This window comes from Drosophila subpulchrella, chromosome 3R (genome assembly GCF_014743375.2).
Source record: "Drosophila subpulchrella strain 33 F10 #4 breed RU33 chromosome 3R, RU_Dsub_v1.1 Primary Assembly, whole genome shotgun sequence".
NCBI lineage: Eukaryota > Metazoa > Arthropoda > Insecta > Diptera > Drosophilidae > Drosophila > Drosophila subpulchrella.
In genome coordinates, this window is record NC_050609.1 from 13,042,147 (window position 1) to 13,065,273 (window position 23,127).

General features: G+C 41.5%; 1 protein-coding gene across 1 annotated transcript; it reads left to right on the top strand.

Moving 5' to 3' along the window:
• Window positions 1–12,472: 12,472 nt before the first annotated feature.
• LOC119563182 (muscle segmentation homeobox) lies at window positions 12,473–22,072 on the top strand. Its single transcript, XM_037876453.1, has 2 exons — window positions 12,473–13,940; window positions 21,042–22,072. Exons 1-2 carry the CDS (start codon window positions 12,722–12,724, stop codon window positions 21,377–21,379), a joined length of 1,557 nt encoding a protein of 518 aa, XP_037732381.1. The 5' UTR covers window positions 12,473–12,721; the 3' UTR covers window positions 21,380–22,072.
• The last annotated feature ends 1,055 nt before the right edge of the window (window positions 22,073–23,127 follow it).

Here is a 23,127-nt window from a genome sequence, read left to right on the forward strand (position 1 = left end):
GGCCTAATGGAAAACTGTTGATAATTTTCATAGCTTATTAAATTAGTCGAGTGTCTGATTTAAAGGGGTTTATTGAACTCACAGAGAAGCCAGAGAATATATTAAACAAAATTGTTGTGATAAGGTGTAGCGAGATTGGGGCTCAGAAAAATTTGTAAGGTACTTATTTTTTAATAAATATATCTGTATATATGTATATATATATCTATAAAAACCTAAAAATAAAGATTTGAAGATTTAAAGGATTTTTAACATTTCTACAACCTAATGGGACCTTAGATGTTTTATTTTTTTTTATTAACTTAAATTGTATGTATGAAATACCCTTTTAGAAATATAATTTTTGCCATTATTTTCAAGATATTATTTTGCCTTGGAAAGTTGTTATAGAAATACCTAATTGCTGGCCAATTTCCGAGATATTTTGCCTATATATCGACTTTGGTTTCGGGCTGGGCCTGAAGTGATCTGCAATTGCCTTGGCGGACAATGCCGGCTCATTGTTTTTGCTGCACCTTTTCGGCGCAGTCGAAGCGGCAGCGGCAAAATCAGCAGCATTGTCTGGCATCTTGGCCCGGACTTTCGGCCATTGTTCCTATCAGTAACCAAGCATTGTTGGCCGTTGCGAAATACAAAACAAAAACGGGCCAGGAAAAACAGACACAATTTTACACCTCTTTTGTGAGGCGGCCGTGTTTCGATTGTATTTTAAATAGGTTCAAGTGAAGCGCATCTAATTGCCAACCGAGTGGAGAGCCAAGTGTGTTTTGGCCTTAACGCCTCCGAGCCATTGCCATTCCATTTCGATTTTCTGTTTTTCGGTTTTTCCCGGAAATCAAAAAGGTGCTGGAGTCCGGTCGGTCGGTCGGCCGTTGATATATGAAGCGTGTCAACGGCATCTTTAGTGGTTTTTAATTTGGAAATTGTTTTGGTCACTCCCCAGAAAGTGCAAAAATCGAAGGGGCGTTTGCCTTTGTGTTAGTCCAACAACTGTCGAGAATTCATACCCCTCACTCCCAATGTTATACAATTCGGCGGAGTTTTGGACCCATTGTGTCAATTGCTTGTTGGCACTTTTAAATTCCAGCCATCAGACAACCCGCATAAAAGTCCTGGCCAACAATCGTCAATTAAAGCATATGTTCGGAAGATATTTTTGGATCGCCTCATTACCGAGATGTTTATCTTTGTTTATCTGCTATCTGTTTTTCGCCTGGAAACTGTGAAAAATCCCTCGGATACACTTTGTGCGGGAGTCCAGTATATGCACCCTCATTATTTTTGGCTTTATGACGAGCTACAAGCCAATTATGTTGGGATTTTCGAGTTGAGTATCTGGGCATCTGTCATTAATCGATTGGCAACGGGGAAATAAAAACAGAAATCGCCATAATTGGCAAACAAAGTCGTCAGCTGTCGTCGCTGCAATCTGCATATGAAATCGACTTCAGACGAGTCATGTCCAGCTGGCAAATGTATCTGTATCTTTTGGCCAAACTATCCAATCTGGAAGTGTGTGTGTGGTCAGCAGCTCACGTGTCAAGAAAAAAAGGCAAACGGAGGTGCGGAGGTAAGGATGCCCAAAAATGATTTAATAATGAACTCGTCGGGGACAATGGATAGAGATCCGACTATGAAGTGCAATTCCCCCTAAGCGCTGCTCCCTTGACATCCAATCTCTGCTGACAGGCCAATTGTTTGATTGTTTCGTTTCGCCAGAATTTCAAAAAAAGAGAAGAGGATTCGAGTGCCTGTATGCAAAAGATACACACTCGAACACTTGAGCTCTTTCAGGCGTTTGATGGGTGTCAAAAAGGCAGCGTTTTTCTACAAGAGGATTAGCCGGATTTGGGCCTTTGTCCGAAGGAGATCAGCCAATTTGAAAGTCAAAGTGCAACAGCATTATGCGCTTATGGGCCATACAAGTTGCACTTTTTGATTGATCCCCTCAAATTCCTCATATGCCAGCTGCCTGAAATCTACTTTGTATTGTTCGGAAATGAGTGAACAGCGTAATTAAAAGATATTTTTTGGTCGATTCGTCCTCTTGCTGAAAGCCAAAACAAATCCGATTTGCCAGTGGTTATAATCAGCAGATGAATTAGCTGTGGGAGAATATTTTTTGTAAGGTTTTTTAGCCCCTGGGTATTAATGGGAAATCAATTGTATACTTTATGCGTTTTAAGTTGGTACTTTGTGTACATGGTTCAAAGGAAATGGGGGAAGATTTGAATATAATTATATATTTTCATTCCCCTGACTTATGGAAAATATTCCTGTGTATACATTTATAAGAGTACCTTTTAAAAATATATCTGTCTATTACCGAATCATAACACTAAATTTTAAATTCATAAAAGGTTCTAAAGATCCCTAAATCGAAATGGTCTAGGTCTTTCTTTATGGCATCTACAACACCATCAACAGAAGGATTTTATTTCACTCCTTCGATTTGGAGTTTCGTTTATCAAGGACTCTCGCCCATTTGTATCCCACTAACTGCTACCAACTGACTCTGGCTTTATTAATTAGCGGGTCATAAAGCCAAAGTCAAGTAGCTCACAAATTTCAATCAGCCAGGGGCGAAGGAAAGGGGATCATAAAGCGGGGAATGCAGCAGTGGGTTAACCTTAACCTTAACCCGAGTGTCGACATTGTTGTCTTCTCCTCGCCACTGCTATTGATATAGTATATTTCCAAAGAAATCTTAGAGATACGCGTCGGTTGATAAGCGTGCTGCGGCATTTAGTGGCAGATGCAACTGCGCTTTATTGTGTCGCTTGAGTTTCATCGGTTTGGGTTTGGTTATGGGTTTGGGTTTGTGTTTGGGTCTGAGTTTTCTCTAGGATTGCTCCACACACTCGCCGTGTTCATTAGCCGCCATAATTTATATGAGCCAACATATTTATTGAATGTTTTGGCAGTCGTTTTAACAGCTAGCTCGAGACCCGGGGCTTGTGTCCAACCATTTGGCTGGGCCCAGCTGCCAGCTAGTGAGTGTCATAAAATGCAGTTGGAAAAAATATTAGATTTACATTTACGTATAATCCAAAAACTTAAAAAAAATTTCAAAAAGTTTTTCAATTTTTTTTCCGATATGCCCCTTAAATTTTTTTTAGAAATTCCTAAGATCTTTAAGTTAATCCTGTTAATCATTTTATAAGTATAAAATTATTTATTTTAAAATATGTTAGTATTAACAGTGGGATTTAATAAATAAGATTAAGATTCGTTTGACATTTATATTTCGTATAATTTAAGATGATCTCCCATTATAATTTTACTTGAAACTATTCTTGTCTTTTTAGTTATTAGCTTGTGTTAGTTACCAAAAGAAATGATCTTACACCGCTTAAATATTTTCCCAGTGCATAGAGCGAGTGCCATAAAGTTGGGACAGACCAGCGACAGTTGCCACGAGGTCTGGAGTTAGTTTCTGGTATTCTGGCATTCTGGCACCTGGGCATTAGAGTACCAGGGTGTGGTGCCTTGGAGTCTGCGAGTTTTGCTTTTGGGTTAAGCTCACAGCATGCAATTATTTTTTTGTACGAGTGTGAAAATAATAAACCTGCCAATAGTGCGCAAAAAGTGTCCTGCGGTTCCTGTGCCGCCTCCCGGCCTCCTTTATCCGTTCAAGTGCGCACTTGAGTTGCGAGGCAGGGTATCCAGCTGTCCGCAGATCCTACAGGGTCCTCGTCTATAGGGACACCCTACCTGCAAAGCGGTACTCGAGACGCTGTGGGTGATGCAAAGTGATGGATGAGCCGAGACACTGGGCGAACGGCAGGATTCAAGTGCTTGTGGTGTGTCCTTTTGTTTGAGTTAACATTATTCTTCACTTTAAATACCAATTAATAACTGCAGCTGAAGCTGGAAACTGAAACTGGAACTGGAACACACAAGTGGACCGGGCCAGGCCAAGTGCAAATATCGCTCGATCAGCCCATTTCTCAGCTCTGTCCTTACACTACAAAAATAAAGTGGTTCAGGATTGCTTTTAAAATATAACAACTTCAATCCTTGCCGCTCAAAAAATTGTATTATCAAATATATTAAATTAAAAAAACAGATATTAAAAAAATTAAAGTAAATGGCACAAAATCTATTTATAGTACTTATCTTAGAATCCTATTCTTTTTTCTTTTCCTAAATAATTAACAGATAAATCAACATCATTTTATTAAGTAGTTTTTTTTTTTTTCTATTTTTAAAAATGTTTATTTAATTTTTTAGATATTTTCGAGTGTAATTACCTCTCTTTCCTTTTCGATCTGGCGTGAATGCGTCATAATCTTGCCACTTGAAAATGATCGCAAATATTTGTAGAGCAACCGCTGACGACGACGTCGTCTTTGAGTCGACGACAACAACTTGAAACAATTAATGTGGCATTTGTGTTCCGCCGCATGACTTTCGGCTTCTGCGCTCAGATCCGCACCTCGGCAAACAAATGCTAATGGGTATGACAAGTCAGCCGCCGCCACCGCCACCGCCGCCACTTACTCAATTACTTTGCCAAACATGGAAGAGTCGGCGGACCTGGACCTAAACCTGGTCCCATCACACATCCCACATCCCACATCCCACGTCACCCATCCCACATCACATATCACCCATCACCCATTGCCCATCGTCCAGCATTCGGAGTATTTATGATTTGTTTGCTCATCGGCTGGGACGTTCCAACTACCAAGCGTCAATATTTGCCATGCAAATAAGGCAGTCCGCTGGCCCCGAGAAAAAGATATAGTAGAGGTCCGGCTCTGTCAGGTGTCCGCTGGCCAGTCGGCACTTCTCTTCGGGTATGTGTATAGTATACCCCCTATTCAGGAGCTGGCTACATCTATTATGACTTCAAAGCGGCAACGCGCGCCAATTGTTGTGGCAGATTTTCTATAAACTTTGACTCACATTTGCCAATTAACTGCGACACTTTGAGTGTGTGTGCCATGGCACCAGCTACCGGGCTCTATAAATAAACTCTATCTAAATGGGGAGAACGTTGGGAGTTGATGGGTGGAATCACAGATGCACTAACTTAGAAAGATGCTGTAATGTAGATTTTAAAATTCCAGGTCCTTGTTTCATCAGAACTAAAATATATACCAGGGATACTTAAGAAAGCACCCAGGAACAAATGGGTTTCATATTTCAGCAAAGTACAAAATACCTGAATACTAAAAATCTAAATAAAATATTTAACTTCCATAAGAAGTATGTGATAACTTAAAGAATTTTTTTTATATCACAAAAAGTAACTGGGACTTCAATAATAATAATAATGATATTTTCTTAGAATTCTTTATTTAAAGAAATATTTTAAATTACTGTAAGGACTTAATCCTTTTGCAAGGAAACTCTCCCCCTGAAGGGTATCAAAAACGCGCCGCGCGCGCATTCAAATCGCATCAATGGACCTTCGAGCCACGAGAACAATTGAGCAGCTTCAGCTCCGGTGTCCAGTGTCCAGTTTCAGCTTTCAGTTAGGATCGCAGTTCGGCCAAGAGAACCGACTCGAGTTGGCCTGGGCCACAGATACAAATGGCAGAGGAACGCTGAAACGCTGGCGGCTGTGTGCGATGTCAATTAGCAGCTACGGAATGACACTTTATGTGCGTCGCGCGAGAAGCTTCAGCTTTTTTCTGACTTCGGATTCGGAATTGGCTACTGGCCGGCGGAATCGGAATCCTTGTGCAAAGTGCAATCAGTGCAAAGCAGAAAGCCAACGAAAGCCAGCGACCATGAACGGCCAACGCAGTTGACAAACAAATGTGCCGGGCCAAGGAGCCAGAGATCTAAGGCAAACAAACAATTGATATGGCCCAGACGGGCTCTGTGACTTGGAACCTGGAACGTGTACAGGGGAAAAAATCTATAAAAAATAAAAAAACAATATTTCTTTAATTTAATTTGTTTTATCTTGACTTTAAGATATTGATAATAATGTGGAACTAATATTAATATAAATAATACTTTTATTTAAAATAACCAGGATATAAATAAATTGTTTTATTAACAAATAGTTTTAATTTATCTCGGTAGTATGGAAATGCGTGTCTTATTTCTAAGATAACTTATATTTTCGATACTCCCCCATTACTTAATTTAAATTGCAATTTGAAAACTAGTCCCGTAGTTTTCTCCCCGTGCAAGACTTGGTCATGGAGAACAGTAAGAGCGTTTGTCCATCTAGAGTTTGGGAGCTTCTGAAGGCGAGCACAGGGATATGGATATGCGAGCGGGCTCGTATCGCCGCAAAGTGACTTGTAAACATTTTAGCAACTTTTCAACTTCAACTTCAAGTTGAGGCCGAGCCTAATGAACTGCACTGTCCGTTTGCCGGGACATGGGATCGTGTGATTGTCAGTGCAGTTTGCAATCGCGTCTGCAAATTGACAAGATAAATACATTTAGCTAATTTGATTTTAGCTGCCCGAGTTTCGGATTTCTCCGATTTGGTCCGGGGTCTGGCGTTTGCCTTAAAGGAAGCTGGAAATTTGTACGCATAAAGCGCAATTAAGTTGTAATTAAGCGGCACAAAGGCGAGCCGACAAGTCGGCCATTTATGGAGCACCGAGTAGTCATCGTCGACGTCGTCGTCGTCTTCGTGGTCCTCCCACGCGAAAAACAATCAAAATTCATTAGCCAGGCGACGACAAATAAAGCCAAGGGTCCAAAGAGTCAGGGGTGACTCGGCACATCCACAAAACCCCCGGGATGCGATGTGAGTAAATATATGCGCAGGAAGGCGGAGAGATGGTGGCACATAAAAGGCGACAGAACCGCACATCCTGCGCCGAAGCAGCCGGCTGAAATTACAAAAGTCAACCCCCAAAAGGCAGAAAGCCATAAAAACGCTTGAAAAGCGTATGCTCTCCATGGCACCCAACCTCCTGGCGAAACCATCTCACCAACTCGGCATCCCCGTGATGCTGGAGACCAAAACCGAAACCGAAAACCAAGCCCGAAGGCTTTTGAAAAATTGCAAATTGAATTAAGCCAAAGTTAAATGGCTAAATGACTCGAGCCAAGTATCCTCCCAACCATCTTTTTCCCAACCAGCAGCCACCAGCTCAGTGGGTATTTGGTTTGCCTGTTGGGTGGAAAATTTTGGGTGGCTTGGGTGGCTGTGTACTTTTTGGGGGGGTTGCGGTTTGGCGCATGATAGTAGCTAATATGCTGCAAAGGATAAGGCGCACACGGAGAGCCAGGACACCATGGGCATGCGAGGATGCTGAAAATCAATAGAATAAACTGGCATTTATTCCGAAACATATTTTAAGAGGATTACAAATATTTCAGAGGGTTGCAAATATAGAAAGATTTAACAAGGAATTTAACGAAATGTTGAAAACAAAAATGTATAACATATGTTAAAGATCTTTCATAATAATATAAATTCTATGAATTGGTTCATTAGAAAATTATAAAGGTCTTCTTTTAAATTCTTTAAGCCCTAAACAATTTTAAAAAAATATTAGTTAAGGTACTCAAACTTAAAATAATGAATAGAAAATTCAAAGGGTCTCCTTATCTACAAAAATATTTTTAAGTCTACGAACGGGCTTATTAAATTCGATGTAATAAACTCGTGTTTCCTTTTAAACCTCTCCAAAAGTCAGTGCCTATCCACTGTAACCATCCCAAGAAAAACGCGTAGCCCACACAGCCCAGAAAAGCCAACATGGCACCATCTCGAACCCAGGCCCAAAGACAAGACTGCCGGGCCTGGTCGGGATTGGAGTGTTAGTGCTAGTGTTATTTACCAGGCTAAATTATTAAACGATTGTTAAACGAGCGGATAAAGGATGAGCGTGAATGATGATGATGATGGTGCTGCAGGGTGGAGGAAAAAGGATAATGGCAGGGGAAGGCTGACAAGAGGGTGTAAAGTCCTGGCACCGGGAAAAATGCAGGGGGATGGGGGAAAACAGGAGGCTGCTGCCTTGTTAGCTTGCCAGCTGAAGGGGAAATTTGATATTAGGTAAATTTATTTGATTTACATTTTTATGGGCCAACCGTTTGGCGCTCAGGGTGGGTGGATAATTCCGAGCCGGGCGGAATTTTCCCTGTTGTTTGCCAACGTCGTTGTCGTCGACGTCCTGTGCTTATCTCACATAATGCCGGCAATGAAGATAAGAACCTGTCTAGGGTGGGTATAATACGGTGCACACCGCTCCGAACTGAATAAATAGAATAAATAGAGTAAATGCAAAATGAATTAATAAAAATGGCAGCAAAAAATAATAATCATAAACGAGCTAGCGACGCACGACCAGCTTTTTTGTTAGCCTGTGCAGAGAGAAAAGCAGATAGGTTTTCAATGGGTATATATATACACGCAACCCATTTCTTATAACATTGATGCATCTTTAAGATTTTAAATGTTTGAATTATATACGAGAAAAAAATAAGATATAAAATTTCAGATTGTGCAGGACAATCGCATGTATCTTAAACATTACTGTGCAGCCAAATTACTAAAAATGTATGGACCAGTAAAATATATAAAATCTATTTCAACTGTCCATATTCTAGTAGATCATTTCATAATTTTTGTGTGGTGACAAGTAATTAAATATAGATACATTTTATAGTAAGTTATCCTCGTTAATGATCGATTTAGGGGAATTATTTTTTTCTTGTGCAATTATTTCCCTTAAACAAAGTGGGTGAAATAAAAAAAGGAGAAGGACAGCGCTGTCAATCAACCACCCAGTAGATCGAATCCGAAAACCACCCAATCCACCCACCAAAGGCAATCAGTGCCAAATCAGAACTTTATTTATTTGCTTCTTGTTTGCCAAACATTTACGCCATCAGCAAAACGACACCCGAGAGCTCGTTAAATGCTCAGCCATGCGGATGTAATTCAATAAACGAGCGTTGTGCGCCATCATCAACACCCCATCGTTTAGCAGTGTGTGTGTGGAGTGAAGTAGAGGTGCCTGAGTATGGGTGTGTATCTGTGTGAGGCAGCCGCAATTGCCACAACAGCCGCTGTGACTAAATGACTGACTGACAACCGCAGGGTATTTTTTCTCTCTTTTCCAGGGGGATGGTTTATTTACTCGCCAAACAACCCCTCGAAAAGCATCCCATATATCCCTGTCCCCATGTTTCTCCCCCGTTAACCCCTCCTCGTCCCCTGCAATAACGTTTATTGAGCAGAGTTTCGCAACAGCCTCGTCCTGCGTCCTTCGGAAATTTCTAAACTGTCAACATGTCAACTGTTTGTTGGTCGGTAAGGTTGCTCCCGGTTCGGGGTGGGTGGCTTTTTCGCTTTCCCGCTTTTTCGGCCTGTTTAAGCGATTTAACGCATCGCAAGGATAATGAAATTTTGATTATGCGCCGCTTGGCTGGTCGTCCTGGCACTGTGCCGCCCTCTGTTGGGCAGTCTGGTTGCTGGGTCGCTATGAAATTAGCGTCATTTAGAGGTCCTTTGAAAATTGGGGATGGGATTAATTCCGGCGGACTGCTAATTATCCTTGCAGAAGGATGGCGCCGTATCCGCAAATCATTCTACATTATTATGGTCTTTAAAATGTAAATTATTTGATATTTTTAAATAGATAAAATTAATCAAGTAACAAAGAAATTACAAAAACTAAACTACACAAGACAGACATCATTTAAATACATCAATTACCATATCTCACTGTTCTTATTTCCCACTGGAATAATTATCAATTTGCTGACTGGGTAATTGCTTACTCTCGGATACAAACAATTATGCAATTCAATTCTGAATTAATTGCACAATAAAACACCAAATTCTCATTTAATTGCCGCACAAAAAACGCACACGAAGCCATAGCGCCAACCCACATAAATATGCAACACACCCACAAACACACCCACTCAATCATGGCTAACTATACCCCCTACTCACGGCCATAGATTCTAAAATCAAACTGGAATCGGTCGGCGGGAAATATAAATTCCAAAAATTATGAAAAACTATCAAAACATTTACATACCAGGGGGAACGAGATGAAAAAACGACTTGCTCTCTGGCGATCCACGCACATTGTGGTGTCTGATTGGCTTTTAACTAGCCAAGTCCGGCTTGTTTTGGATTAAAAAAATTATTTCTGGATGTTTAGTAAGCACTAAATGTTCCATATTTCAAGAAATATATTTTATTAACCTTCTCGTTAGGTAAAACTGAAAAGGTAAGAAAACAATTTTTTAGTTTTATAAAATTCTTATTTTAAATATATTTCTGTATAGCCAAACAATAAAGAACAGGAATTTCTTTCAAAATGTATTATCTGTTATACAATTTTCTGTATTTTGTATTTAAAATATTTTTTAAAACTAGTTCCAGCTAGTTTTTCTAAAGTATAGTTGTCATCACTGCACGCAACCAAATCGGCGGCCATTTATCAATTGACCAACTTGGCCGAAGCGTGGACTTTTGTTGGTGCTTTTGTTATTGGCCGACTTGCTGCTGCTTTTGCCGGTTTCGTTTCATCTCAACTTGGTGGTTAAAAGGGGGCATCGAAGTGGGCGGGAGCTCGCTTATGATGTTTATTGAAAAATTAATTTGCGCCTCGTTTTTGTATTTCTTTTTTCGGCTCTCGTTTGCGTATTTCAAAGCGCAATGAATAATGATGCTGGTTAAGTAGAGGAAAATAAAAGAAACGCTCGACGTGCTTGGCCTGAGAAATTAATATTTGTAATTGGCTATAATTGTTTATGCCAACGGCACAAAGTCTAGAAAATGAGATGAAGACAATGATATATTAATGAGCAGAGGGGCATCGCATTTAGCTGCCATTTTAAAATGTTTAATTGAAAAGAAAGCTGAATTGTTGGATTCCGTAATGAAGTGCTCAAGTTTTGGGAAGTAGGAAAATGTTTTAATCAGCGAAGGGGCGTTGGAAAAGTGGCAAAAGATATATCAAGTGTTAATTGAAAGGCTGGGAAATGTGTGAAGATTATAAATGGGTTTATTGTCGGGGCTTCTTTTAAGTGAAATTAAAAATAATTGTAGGAAACGTTGAAGTATGTATATTTTTAAGCTATTAGATAATATGGTATCTTCAATAAAAATAGCTTTTATATTGTTCCCATCTTATAAAGATCTGAAAACTAAATTATTTATTGAGAAATTCCCTAATTATATCGTTTCGGTTCCTAAAATACCTAAAACGTGCCTCGTATAAAATCGTTTGCAACTAATTAAGGGAACCACACAGCCATTCGTCAACTGTTCTAATTGAGCTCTTTATTTTCCCCCCACTGGCAATTGCCATTAAAATCCTTTCACCAACTTGCCGCCCCGAAAAGCCGAGGAAAACCCCGCCCACCCACACAATCCACTTTCCCATTTCCCCAACTTGGTCCTTCGAGGAGCGGAAAACAAAGGAGCAGCTGAACAATGGCTGGCAAAAGTTTTCAAGCCAACAATTTCACATAATAATCCTTAAAATGAGTTTAATTTGTAGAGCGAAAATTATAAACTGAAAGGGAGGGAAAGAGGGTTTAAGTATTCGTTTCTTTTATGCCATATACATACATTCCATAGCTCATTTTTGGGGATTATGGGGGGCGGACTGGCAAAATTCTATATAATCCTGCATATTTCACATTTATATGTATGTGATTGATTTGCCCGGGTTCCAGGGATGCTCGATTTATGGTCCCCGATCCGATTTTTATGGCTTATCTTTCGAGGTGGAGCAAAAGGAAGAAGAAACATAATTTCCTGACCGAGATTGCAGCTTAGCGATAAAGCTGCTCTGGCTCCTGTCGTTTGACGATTGTTTGGTCCTGATAATGACGGGCTTATTATTTATTATATTGTTTATGCTCGCTAAGGACATGTTGGAGTACCAATTAAATTCACAAGCCCCCATTTTGGGGTAAATGTATATGTACGGTGTATATAAAGCTCAAAAAATCACGCCAATTTGGCCAAATGAAGTCGTAATGGAAAGAGAGGGAAAATGGTGGAGATGGAAAAGCCAAGGAAAAGCCAGAAAACCAAAGTGGAAATGGACAAGCGTTTGCCGCCGCTGCTTGTTATAAAATGCTAATACGCGCAGCAGCTCGAAAAAAAAGTGGAAAAACGCTTTGAAGATTGAATTATTCAATAATAATTAGGCGAGCGACAGGGATGGTTATATCGCATGGTATAGGGGTACCAAATACCATCTCTTTCTGAAAAGAGTCTCGAAAACTCACCACACTGAAGCGAGAGCGAAAGAGAAAAGAAGGCGGTACGAAAGTCAGAAAAGTGGAGAAATACGAAACTCACACAGAAAAAAAAGAGCGAGAGGGATGGTATGGAAACCAATAAAAATGGTGTCGTAGATAGGGTACTAAGCCCCAAGCGAGAAAGAGAGGCCGGATCTGTACAGCCGGTTTTCCACCACCAATCTTTCGGCTTCAGTATGGGTGAGTATCTGTGTCTCGGGCAGCGGTGCATCCAAAATTGCGACTATAGTTTCAGTCGCAGAACAGACGTGATCTCAAGAGGACGTGTCTCTCTCTGAAAATAATACATCTCTCTGAACAAAAATTATAATACCAAACGCCGCGTGTGCTAGTGAGTGTGTGTTTTGGATCTTAAAGCGTGTGATGAACGAGCGCATTAATTAAAAGATAATCAAAACAAATTAACAGCGGGCCATGTCTCAATGAAACAATTAACTGGCGGCTTTTAAGAGTATTAAGAAACCAGAGTTATCAAAAAACGATCGAAGAAGGCTTTATGTTAAAGCTCAGCCCAGCGAGCATGACAGTTACAGGTCTGCGCCAGACGATGACCAGCCCCACGGTGCCGCCGAGCAGCAACACACCCGCGGGCAACATCAGCAGCAGCAACAGCAGCAGCAACAGCAGCAGCAACATGAGCGGCAGCAACATGAACAGCAGCAGCAACACCATCACCAACCTGAGTCCCAATCATCATCCGGCCGGCCTGAATCCCCTGGCCAGTCCCACCTCGCCGTCGGCACTGCTGCTGGCCCACCAGCAACATCTGCTGCAGCAGCACCAGCAACACCAGCAGCAACAGCAGCAGCAGCAGCAGCAGCAACAGCAGCAACAAGCGGCCCTCCAGCTGGCTGCAGTGACTCCGCCGGCTCATCATCTGCACAAGACCACCTCCCGACTGAGTAACTTTAGTGTGGCCTCCCTGCTGGCGGATACCAGGCCGCGGACGCCACAAAATCAGGCAGGAGATGGACCCCAGAACCTGACCAGTTCGGCGGCCACATCGCCCATTTCCCAGGCCAGCAGCACTCCGCCTCCGCCGGCGACCCCGGTTGCCCAGGTTCCCGCCAATACCTTCCATCCCGCCGCCGTGGCCCACCACGCCCACTTGCTGCAGGCCGCCCATGCGGCAGCAGCGGCACATGCCCAACACCAGGCGATGGCCGCCCAGCTGCGGCATCAGCAGCAGCAGGCCGATGCCCGGGCCAATTCGCCACCCGCCTCCACAAGTTCCACGCCCAGCTCCACGCCCCTGGGATCCGCTCAGGGATCCGGTAACATAGTCTCCTCCACTCCCGCCAAAAACGAACGCCAATCGCCGCTGGGCAGTCACACGGACTCTGAGCTGGAGTACGATGAGGAAATGATGCAGGATCATGATGCCGATCATGATGAGGAGGAGGACTCCATTGTGGATATCGAGGACATGAACGCCGACGATTCGCCGCGATCCACGCCAGACGGTCTGGACAGCAGTTGCAAATCGATGGAATCGCCACATGGTCCACCGCCGGGTTCGCATATGAACTCAACGATACTTTCGCCGGCGGCTTTGGCCTCCGGTCATGTGCCCATCCGCCCGACTCCCTTTAGTGCTTTGGCCGCGGCGGCGGTGGCCTGGACGGGAATGGGCGCCGGAGTTCCGTGGCCAGGAGCCAGACAAATGGCGCCCTTCGGACCCCCGGGAATGTTTCCGGGAGCTGGATTTGGTGGAGGTAAGTGTCGCTACTTTGTATTTCCCTTAGGTTAAGTAGGGTTTTTGCGAGCTTGTTTTTGGGTTTTTGTGTACTTCCTATAGAGGAAATGATAAACCTTATCTGGTACACGTGCTTAGCTGCTTTATATAGGGATATTTTGAAACATTTTGAAGGGAGAGGTGTAGAATGGGTTAACAGAAGAGGTATATAAACTTAGCAAAATTTAAAAAAAATGTAAAATATATATATAGATATTCCCATTTACTTATTTTATTATTTAAAAACCTTTTAAATTTTGTTACATATGTTGGTACTTTTTCTCAAAATGATTTCTGAAAAACAAAAATATATATCCTTATCTCAATAATATTTCCAAGTTAGCATTTCCTTTCCCTCTATTTCAGAAAAAAAATATTTTTCGCTCTACCATGCCTTAATCTAAACCCATAAACTTTTTTTAACCTGTGAACAATAGGAATTCGTAAATTTCGCCACAGAGCAAATTCCCCATTAGCAAACACCCGAGAGATATGTATTCAAAAACTATTTATTTAATGGAGGAATTCGCTGGTACTCCCTTTGCGCCACCCCCATTGTTTTATGTCCCACTCTCGGTGGCAACTTTATCTACACCATTTTGTGTCGCATTTTAATTCAATTAACTGCTGCCCCTCGCCTTAATTGGCATCGATGGTGATTCTCCTGCCGTCGAGTATGAACTGCGGGTGCTCCATCATGGCCACCTCGTCGTCATCATCATCATCATAATCATCACATCATCATCATCATCATCATCGCAATGAAATGAAAATGATCGTGACTGCAGTTTGTAGTCAAAGTGCGTGGCAATTATTGCGGGGCCTTAAATAAAACAATGAAATATGCCTGATTGCTGGGGCCCATTATTTGATGATGATGATGATGGTGATGGTGATTGTGATAGTCGCGTCGGTTTTGATTTGACTCAATTGGCCACGTCTGATTATTCATTGCACTCGGTGACCAGCGCCGTTTTTCGGTGTTTTCCGGTCTGACAGCCAGCCCCCTTTTCAATCGTCCGAAAATCTAATAATAAACGCATAAAAACCGGACTGTCTAACCGACTGGCCAGACTAATTGAAGCGAGTCTGGCGGCTTAACTGGGCGATCTCTATCTGCATGCACAGTTCACACTTTGCCTGCATTTCCTGGACAAAAAATCTATAGGAAAAAAGCTAAGGGAAAACCAGGCGAATCCAGGGAAAACACTCGCCAAGTCACACTTTGATGCCGGACTGACATGTGAACTTTACTCGGCCATCGCGAACTTTGCGTTTCCGCTTTTTAAAGTTGCTCAAACACTCCGAAAAAAAGGGCGGTGCAAAAAAGTGTAAATATGCTTTTTATAGCCAGCCTAGCAACTATTGTTCCTGTTTTTGTTGATTTGCGGTTTGTGTGTGTTTTTATTTGCCAGTACAAGTCATTGTTTTATAAAGCTGTCGGATTGCCACAAAAAAGGAGGTTCAAAAGGGTGTCGTCATAGGGAATTTGGGTCTTCAGGTGGGTTGCGGATTTTCATATTAATTTTTTTGAAAACTTAAGATTGTTACATAATATTTTTTTGGGTTCTTAAAGGTGGGATAAATGTGCTTAGCTAGGTAAAACAATTTTAGATGTGCCGAAATTGGTTTTAAATAAAATTTAAAAAATCCCAATAAATCAATCTTGATGGGTTCCATCAATATTCCGCCCTTCGTCGGCCACTTGAGCTATCTTTTGTCCCTCCCTATAAAGAGGGCATGCAGACAGCCCGAGATGAATAAACTATTCCAAACATTTGCCGCATATTTTGTCATTTGGCTGTCAACCGCTGCATGTGTATAAAATACAGTCGAACAACTTCATTTCATTTCGTTTCGTTTCATTTGGCAGCTGTTTTTCCCTGGCTCTTTGGGCTTGAGTTCGAGTTTCTGGTTCCTGTATTCAGCGTGTCTCATTAGCGCAGCAGGTTGCTGTCTTTTGTGGACTGATGATCCCCTGCTTTTCAGGGGCCTCGCTTCTGACCTGCGCCGCTATCTTTTGCGGCATTATGTCAAGTGTTAGGTACTTAGTGCCTCGGCAACTGCAGATACAGATACAGGTTGTATCTTTCGGTTGGTCGACTACCGTTTGTCGGCTCTTTCATGGCCTATTAAATTAAACTGCCTGCGATTAGACCAAGGGAACACACACACGATCAAGGTGGTTGTGTGGGCCCTTGGTTTTAAATTTTCTATTTATTTTCCTTGCATTTTTTTTGCCCCTCTGTTTGATTAACATTTTCGTGTTGCAATATGCGGAATTCCCTTTTGTGCCTTCATAATTTAACTAATTGCAAGCGCAGTCAAGTCACGTATAGTGCACATGCCACCCATTTTTTGCCCACTTGCCAGCCCCTTCTTAACCCTCTGCTTCCCCCCTTAACCCCTTGTTGTTATTCAACCACCACGCATTGCAGCTGCAATTCTTGGCAGCCATTATAGAAATTAATTTTCAAGCTGAACAAACGAGCAACAACTTGGGAGTCATTGCATAAATACATAGAAGCAAACACACACACACAAGTTTTTTGTTGGTAAGAGAGAGAGGGCGAGTAAACCTGGCCAAAACGGTGGGTGTGGCATGTCAGCAACGCCCACCCAAAACACGCAATTTTCAACAGGCCCGGCAGCAATTTAAACGTTGACAGACGGCTGCTGGTTGGCAAAAAGGCGAGAAGAGGGTTAAAGAAGACCAGTGGCAGTGGGTAGAGGGGATCTTAGGGGGCTTGGGGGGGGGCTAAAGGGGGCCGTTTGCATGCGTTTTAACACCATTTGCAAGGCTCCAAGCCGAGAGAGTCAAAAGCTAAAATAATATTTGCATTCTGCACGCCATCTAACGTGCATAAGCTGTACTAAATACACACATGCAACACATGGACATGGCTTAAGAGGGGGCCTTTTTCCAGGGGGGTTAAAGGGGGCGTGTGGCGGCGCAGACATTTTGATGTATGTTTTGGTAAATAAAATTTATTTGCATTAAATTACCAAGCCAGACAAAGCGAAGGTGATGGTGATGGTGATGGGGATGGCAGGGGTTAAGAGAAGGGGGTGTAAAAGAGGGGGTGCCACTGTGTGTGTGTATCTGTGAGGTTGAGAAAACATTTGCTAAATATTTGTAGACAATTGGTAGTTCAACTAATTTGAGCTGCTTGCTTGTTGGATGTTGCTGCTGTGCCTGCCGATGTTGCTGCTGCTGTTGGTGTTGCCGCTGTGCACCTGAGTAATTAAATAGCGTTTGGAACCCGTCATAAGAGGCAGCCCAACCCACGGGCTATCTGAACACTCTTATCTTGCCCAGAGGCAGCGAACTTCATTGCAAAACAGTCTAAATAGATATATGGCCAGCACGCAATGTGACAAGATTTGCAAAGAGTCGAACAGTGGGCAGTGCAGGTGCACTGAGAATAAATAGTGTCCTAAAATAAATATCTTCGGAATGTAAATAATATTTTAAAGTTGAAAAATATATTTTAAAAAATTTAAATATAACTTAAACAGTCTTTAATGAATCTAGATTTTATATCTTCATTTAGAATCATCATTGTAAATGTTATTCCCGGTTTTAGAATTTTTTCTTACCCTTAAACCATTTTCTTCTGAATTAATATCCTATTCTTTCCCACCGTGTAAACTTATAATCAGCAACTGGTTATTAACACGCTCCTGGGCTAATTAATTGACTCGTTTAACCGGTGTTAGGGCAGCCAGTAAAGTTAGCAATTTTAATTCCCTACGCCCAGATCCCGATCCTTGGCCATTTAACTCGCGGCCCAATCATTCATTTAGCCGGTAAACACCTATTTGGTGCTAATTAAAATCCCTCATTATGAAATCGGCCTGAGGTCCCAAAGCGGTTGCCGTTTTGACCGTAAGCGTGTAATTGCATTAGCCATCCGGCCAGCGATCTGCCCATTTGTTTTCTATCTATATACCTCCAATCCTAACCAATCGTCGTACCCCGAACTCGTATATCGTATGTCGTGCCATATTGCCCAACGGATTTCACTGCAAAAACGCTGCTCGATCGCTGGATGGATGGTGCTATGCGAAAACGCTTTAATGAAGAATTAATTGCCAGCAATTTGCACCGCAAATCAATCGAGCGTTGTCACCGTCGGCTATATAAAGCGATTGCTTTGGATATTTGGTATTGCTGTTGCTCCAAACGATACGCGTAAATTTCACAATTGCTTGTTGCCTGTCTCATTTAGCTGCTGCTGCTGTTGCTGTTGCTGTTGTTGTCCGATGGTCTTATACGATGCAGCGTCTACAATACACCGGAGAACTCAAATTAATTGAAAATCCATTACAAACATAGGCTAAATGTCACAATTGGCGTTTGTGGCATGTATTTGCGCTGGCAATGGCGATGCTGGCGACGTATTGCCCCAGCAGCAGCAGCAGCAGCAGCACGGCAGCAACATCGCAGCAGCACGGCAGCAACATCGCAGCAACGGCAGCAACAGCAACAGCAACAGCAACAATGCCTATAAAAGAGCAAAAAGGCGAAAACAAGTCTCGCACTCTGGTTTCAACGTGCGTCTCTGTCGCTCCCCTTTGGGTCTTCAGTTTTTCCGCAGGTTTTGCAACAGGCCAAAGGCATTCGGTGGGCGGGGCAGCGTGGGGGGCGGAAAATCCAGCTCACTTGCAATGGAAACCCCATTCCAACAATTTAGCGACAAATGAGCAATTAATTTTGAAATAAATGTAAAGCAAACTGAAACGGAAAAAAGGCGAGATTGGAGCACGATATTTATGGGGTCTAAATAATGGTAGTCAGCAGCGGAAAAAAATTAATTATTTTTATTAGTTAAATACAAAATATGAAGCTTTAATTTGAGTAAAATATTTACACTTCGTACTGATAAATATTACAAATATTTTATAAAGAGCTTAAAACATCGAATAATTTTAGTAAATATATTAGCAGCAAAGGCACAACCAAGTTGCGACCATAAACTCCATATAAATATTAAAGCCAAGCAAAGTATAAAAATTATTGTAAAGAAGAAATCGTAAAAGCCAAAAGAGCAACCTGTGACAAAAGCGAAAAAGGGCTGTAAAAGTTTGGCCGCCTCGTTTATATGCTAATTTGGCAACTAATTTATGGTCAATATAACAAGAGCGACAACAAAATACCAAACAAGACAAAACAAAATCAAAACTTCACACGGAATGCAAGGCGAATAAGAAAAAGAAAAATATATATTTATATTTATAGAGGCCGCGGAGTCGAAGAGTCTGTAACAAATTTTCTGAATGCATCTTCATTATAAGATCACCCGGGGCAACCGGGGAAATCATCCGATTCTGGTGGCTTTATCGGGAGTGTTCACATTTCGTTTCACCTTGTTAGGGGCTTTTACGACCTGCATCCCAGAAACTGAGGCACACAAATAAGTGAAATTATATGCATATCGGCCATATCGATAAGGCCGGAGCATTAACATAACTCCGACATGTCACACTAATTACTTAATGAGCCAAGTTCCCCCGTAAGCCGGCTGATTATTAGTTTTGGTTCCATCGCGAGCTGGATTTTTATGATCTTATGGCAGCCCGAGCGACATTTATTTGTTTATTGAAAGCATAACATAATAAAATGTGTGTGAAAACATAAAGATTTTGGAACTAAAGAGCTTGAGAAAAATAGGAAGTTACAAAGATACAATTTTTAAATTTTAAGATACAAGCTAATAACCAGAAAACAAAATGTTGAGATCTATTTCATGATAAATTCCCAGGAATGAGGTATCTTTAGTACTTTTTCTATATGCTGGGATTTTATCGAGGGTTTTTGGGATCTTCGAGGTCCGCCCTGCTGTTATTGTTTAATGCATCGTTTGCCATATGCAGAGCATAAAAAGCAATTACAAAAGCATGCAACTCGGCCACGTTTGTCACTCGGCAATTTCAATTTGTGCAATTATGCGTAAAATTAAAGCGTTGCATATCATTTGCATTTGTCTTTATTTTGATTCGACGGCCGTCTCTGTTTTTGCCTGAAAACAAAATGCCCAATAAATTACGCGTGCCTGGGTGGAAGATTTCAAGGGATATTATGGGATTTCAGGGGGCTTCAGGGGACTTCGGGGAACTTCGGGGGCCTTAAAGATCTGACCCGGACTGACTGCATCTTTAAAATGCCATTTGCATCTTTGTGGTTTTGGCGCAGCCCCGATGGCAAGCTCATTACTTTCATTAACAACACTCCCGGCATGCAACTCGCAACTTGCAACTTGCAACAGCTGCTGCTCAGACCCCCCTTTTCCACGGATCGGCCTTCTTTATAAGGCCTGCACGTTTCTTTTTCTTTGTTTTTTTTTTCATCGTCTTTTACTTCTCTGGTTGCCTTTGTTTGCCAAAACAAAATGCCCAAATTAAAATTGTTTTGCTGTGCAGAGAATCGAACTGAGATATTGCCAGTGGGGAAAGGCGACTCGGGAGGGGATTCACTCGGGGAATGCATTTCCCGTCGCTACTGCTGCTGCTTTGTCTGACAAATAGTTTAGACAGCAAATTTATTGGCCACTTAAAGGAGTAATTACCGTATATTGTTGCGGCTGCCGCTTTTAGCCAAATTGACAAGGCCAAGGACAGCGGCGGTTGACAGCACATTTCATTCAGCAAGCTGCTGGATTTTGCATGCTTAATGGGTACAGTAGAGTCCCTAAAGGCAGAAAACGATTTCAAATACCAAACAGATATTAAAAATAAAAATATAAGTAATACAATAAAGGCTATAGTTTTTTAAATAAGACTTCTAAGAACTTTATTTTAGATGTCTCCCTTAAACGGACAACACATATAGCGGACAAAGTGTTTGGTTAAAACATAAACAAAAACACTTATTCATTTGGCGTTTATATTAAAATTATTAATTAAAATGACTAAAACACTGTAATAAAGGTTCATCAGTTAAAGGAATAGCAATTTTTTTCTGGGGAAGATAGACCTTGTCCGCTCAAGAGAATATTTACTATACCATCCCCTTATCTCCCCGACTAAGACAACCAGTGAAACAGCCGACTAATCAAGACTTTTTCTATCTATTTTCCAGATGCCAACGAACCTCCACGGATCAAGTGCAACTTGCGGAAGCACAAACCCAACCGGAAGCCCCGCACTCCCTTCACCACACAGCAGCTGCTCTCCCTGGAGAAGAAGTTCCGGGAGAAGCAGTACCTGAGCATCGCCGAGCGGGCCGAGTTCTCCTCGTCGCTCCGGCTGACGGAGACGCAGGTGAAGATCTGGTTCCAGAACCGAAGGGCCAAGGCCAAGCGCCTCCAGGAGGCCGAGATCGAGAAGATCAAGATGGCGGCTCTGGGCAGGGGGGCGCCTGGTGCCCAGTGGGCCATGGCCGGGTACTTCCATCCCAGCCTGATGCACCTGGGATAAGTGGCGGCCCAGTTGGTGGGCCATGATCGCCATCTGGTGCGCCACCAACGCCCCATGAGCCATAGTTCCCATCATCATCCTCATCCTGGTAACCAAATAACCGCTGTCGCCGGTCCTCGAGCGGAAACCCCCAAAATTTTGCTGTGATGTTAGCGCATTTTACGTTACGATACTTCCAAATGTTGTTTCAAATGCACACCCTGTACATAACTATAAGAAATCAAGAAGCACCCGATTCTAACCAATCGAACTTTGTATATAGCGAGAGCAAAAGCAAGCAGAAAAATGTTTCCTAATTGTACATAAATCTAGCATGTAAACCCAATCAATTTAAATGAAATACCTTTGTTCGTTCGTTTGTTTCGTTTAATCAATTGACAAAGGGATTGAACGTAATTTATTTGCACAACTCAAGTCAATAAGCGTAAAAACAACATTAACTAAATTCATATTTGATTGTATTGTATTTTGCAACGTATGTAAGTCAGTCTAGCTAATGGATCGATCGTGTATTTAAAAAATACTTCTAAGCATCTAAACTAAACTAATCTAATGCTATAACTATGCCGTTAAAAGTACTTTATGATAATACCACAGACCTATACATATAGTTCATACATGCATAATATATTATGAATACCATATAGCGTTAATCCTCTGTAGTTGTTTAATCATAAATCATAAAAAAAAAAATGTGAAAAAAATAATACAAGAACATGCGAAAGTGCAGATGAAAAATCATACAAAAATCATTGAAAAAAATATATAATTATACAAAAAATTACACAAATATCGTTTTATTTTAATTTATGGGTGGTGAATAATTTTCAACGGAGACTTTATTTGTTTTCGTTTAATTTACTGTGAGTCATAAACGTGACGTGTATCACAAAAGGCAATTTCACCATTATTTAAACATTGAGAATTGAGAAATTCTTGTCAACATTTTACATTTTAGAGCGTTTATCAGATAAAGGTACATTATTTATATTTATAGCTTACTTAATATTTCAGGCGACTATTGGTTTACTATTCAAATTCTTATTTTTCTAGTAACAAATAATAGCTAGTTCATAGAAACGACTAATTTGTTTTCCTCTCAACAAAGTACCTCAATAATGATTATGCTGATAGTGTAAATTCCAGGAAAACAATATTTTGTTTTGATTAACACTTATAGTGTTATTTTCAACGCAGTGATTGCGTAAGGCCGATTGGCTGCCATATGTTGTAATAGGCACAATGCTATGGAAAAACCATCTCAAATCGGGAATGGGGCTAGAAAAACTGAAAACAGTGAACGCAGCGAATTGATTAGGGGAAATTTGCTAGGAAATATTAGGCGGGGTTACGAAACGAAAGTAGCATCCAATACTTGCGTGAAATTGGCACCAATAAAAACTAATATAATAAGTTCAGCCGACGGTCATGGACATTTCACGAATTTCACTGTTACTCATTATTGAATTTTGAGAATCTTAATCCCAGTGATTTCCATAATTCCGAACTGTATCATCTGGTGCGATCGTGTCGGATTGAGATTTGCGAAGAAGCGTTGGACCATCCTTATCGGCTGGCAATTAATATTTAATTAATCAGGCAATCGGTTGCTGAGGCAGCTCGGCTGGCCCACATGGCGTATACTCGCTCTCCATTGAAATCTACATATACCCAGGCAAAGGTTAGACTGGCAATCGGCGAATTAAGATTGCATTTGAGTGGTTATCAAATTGTTTGCATTATAATTT

Bases quoted from the DNA above. Each gene is read 5' to 3' on its own strand.
- LOC119563182 (XM_037876453.1), top strand. From the start codon at position 12,722: ATGTTAAAGCTCAGCCCAGCGAGCATGACAGTTACAGGTCTGCGCCAG. The intron at 13,941-21,041 runs GTAAGTGTCGCT...TCTATTTTCCAG, and splicing joins GGGAGCTGGATTTGGTGGAG to ATGCCAACGAACCTCCACGG.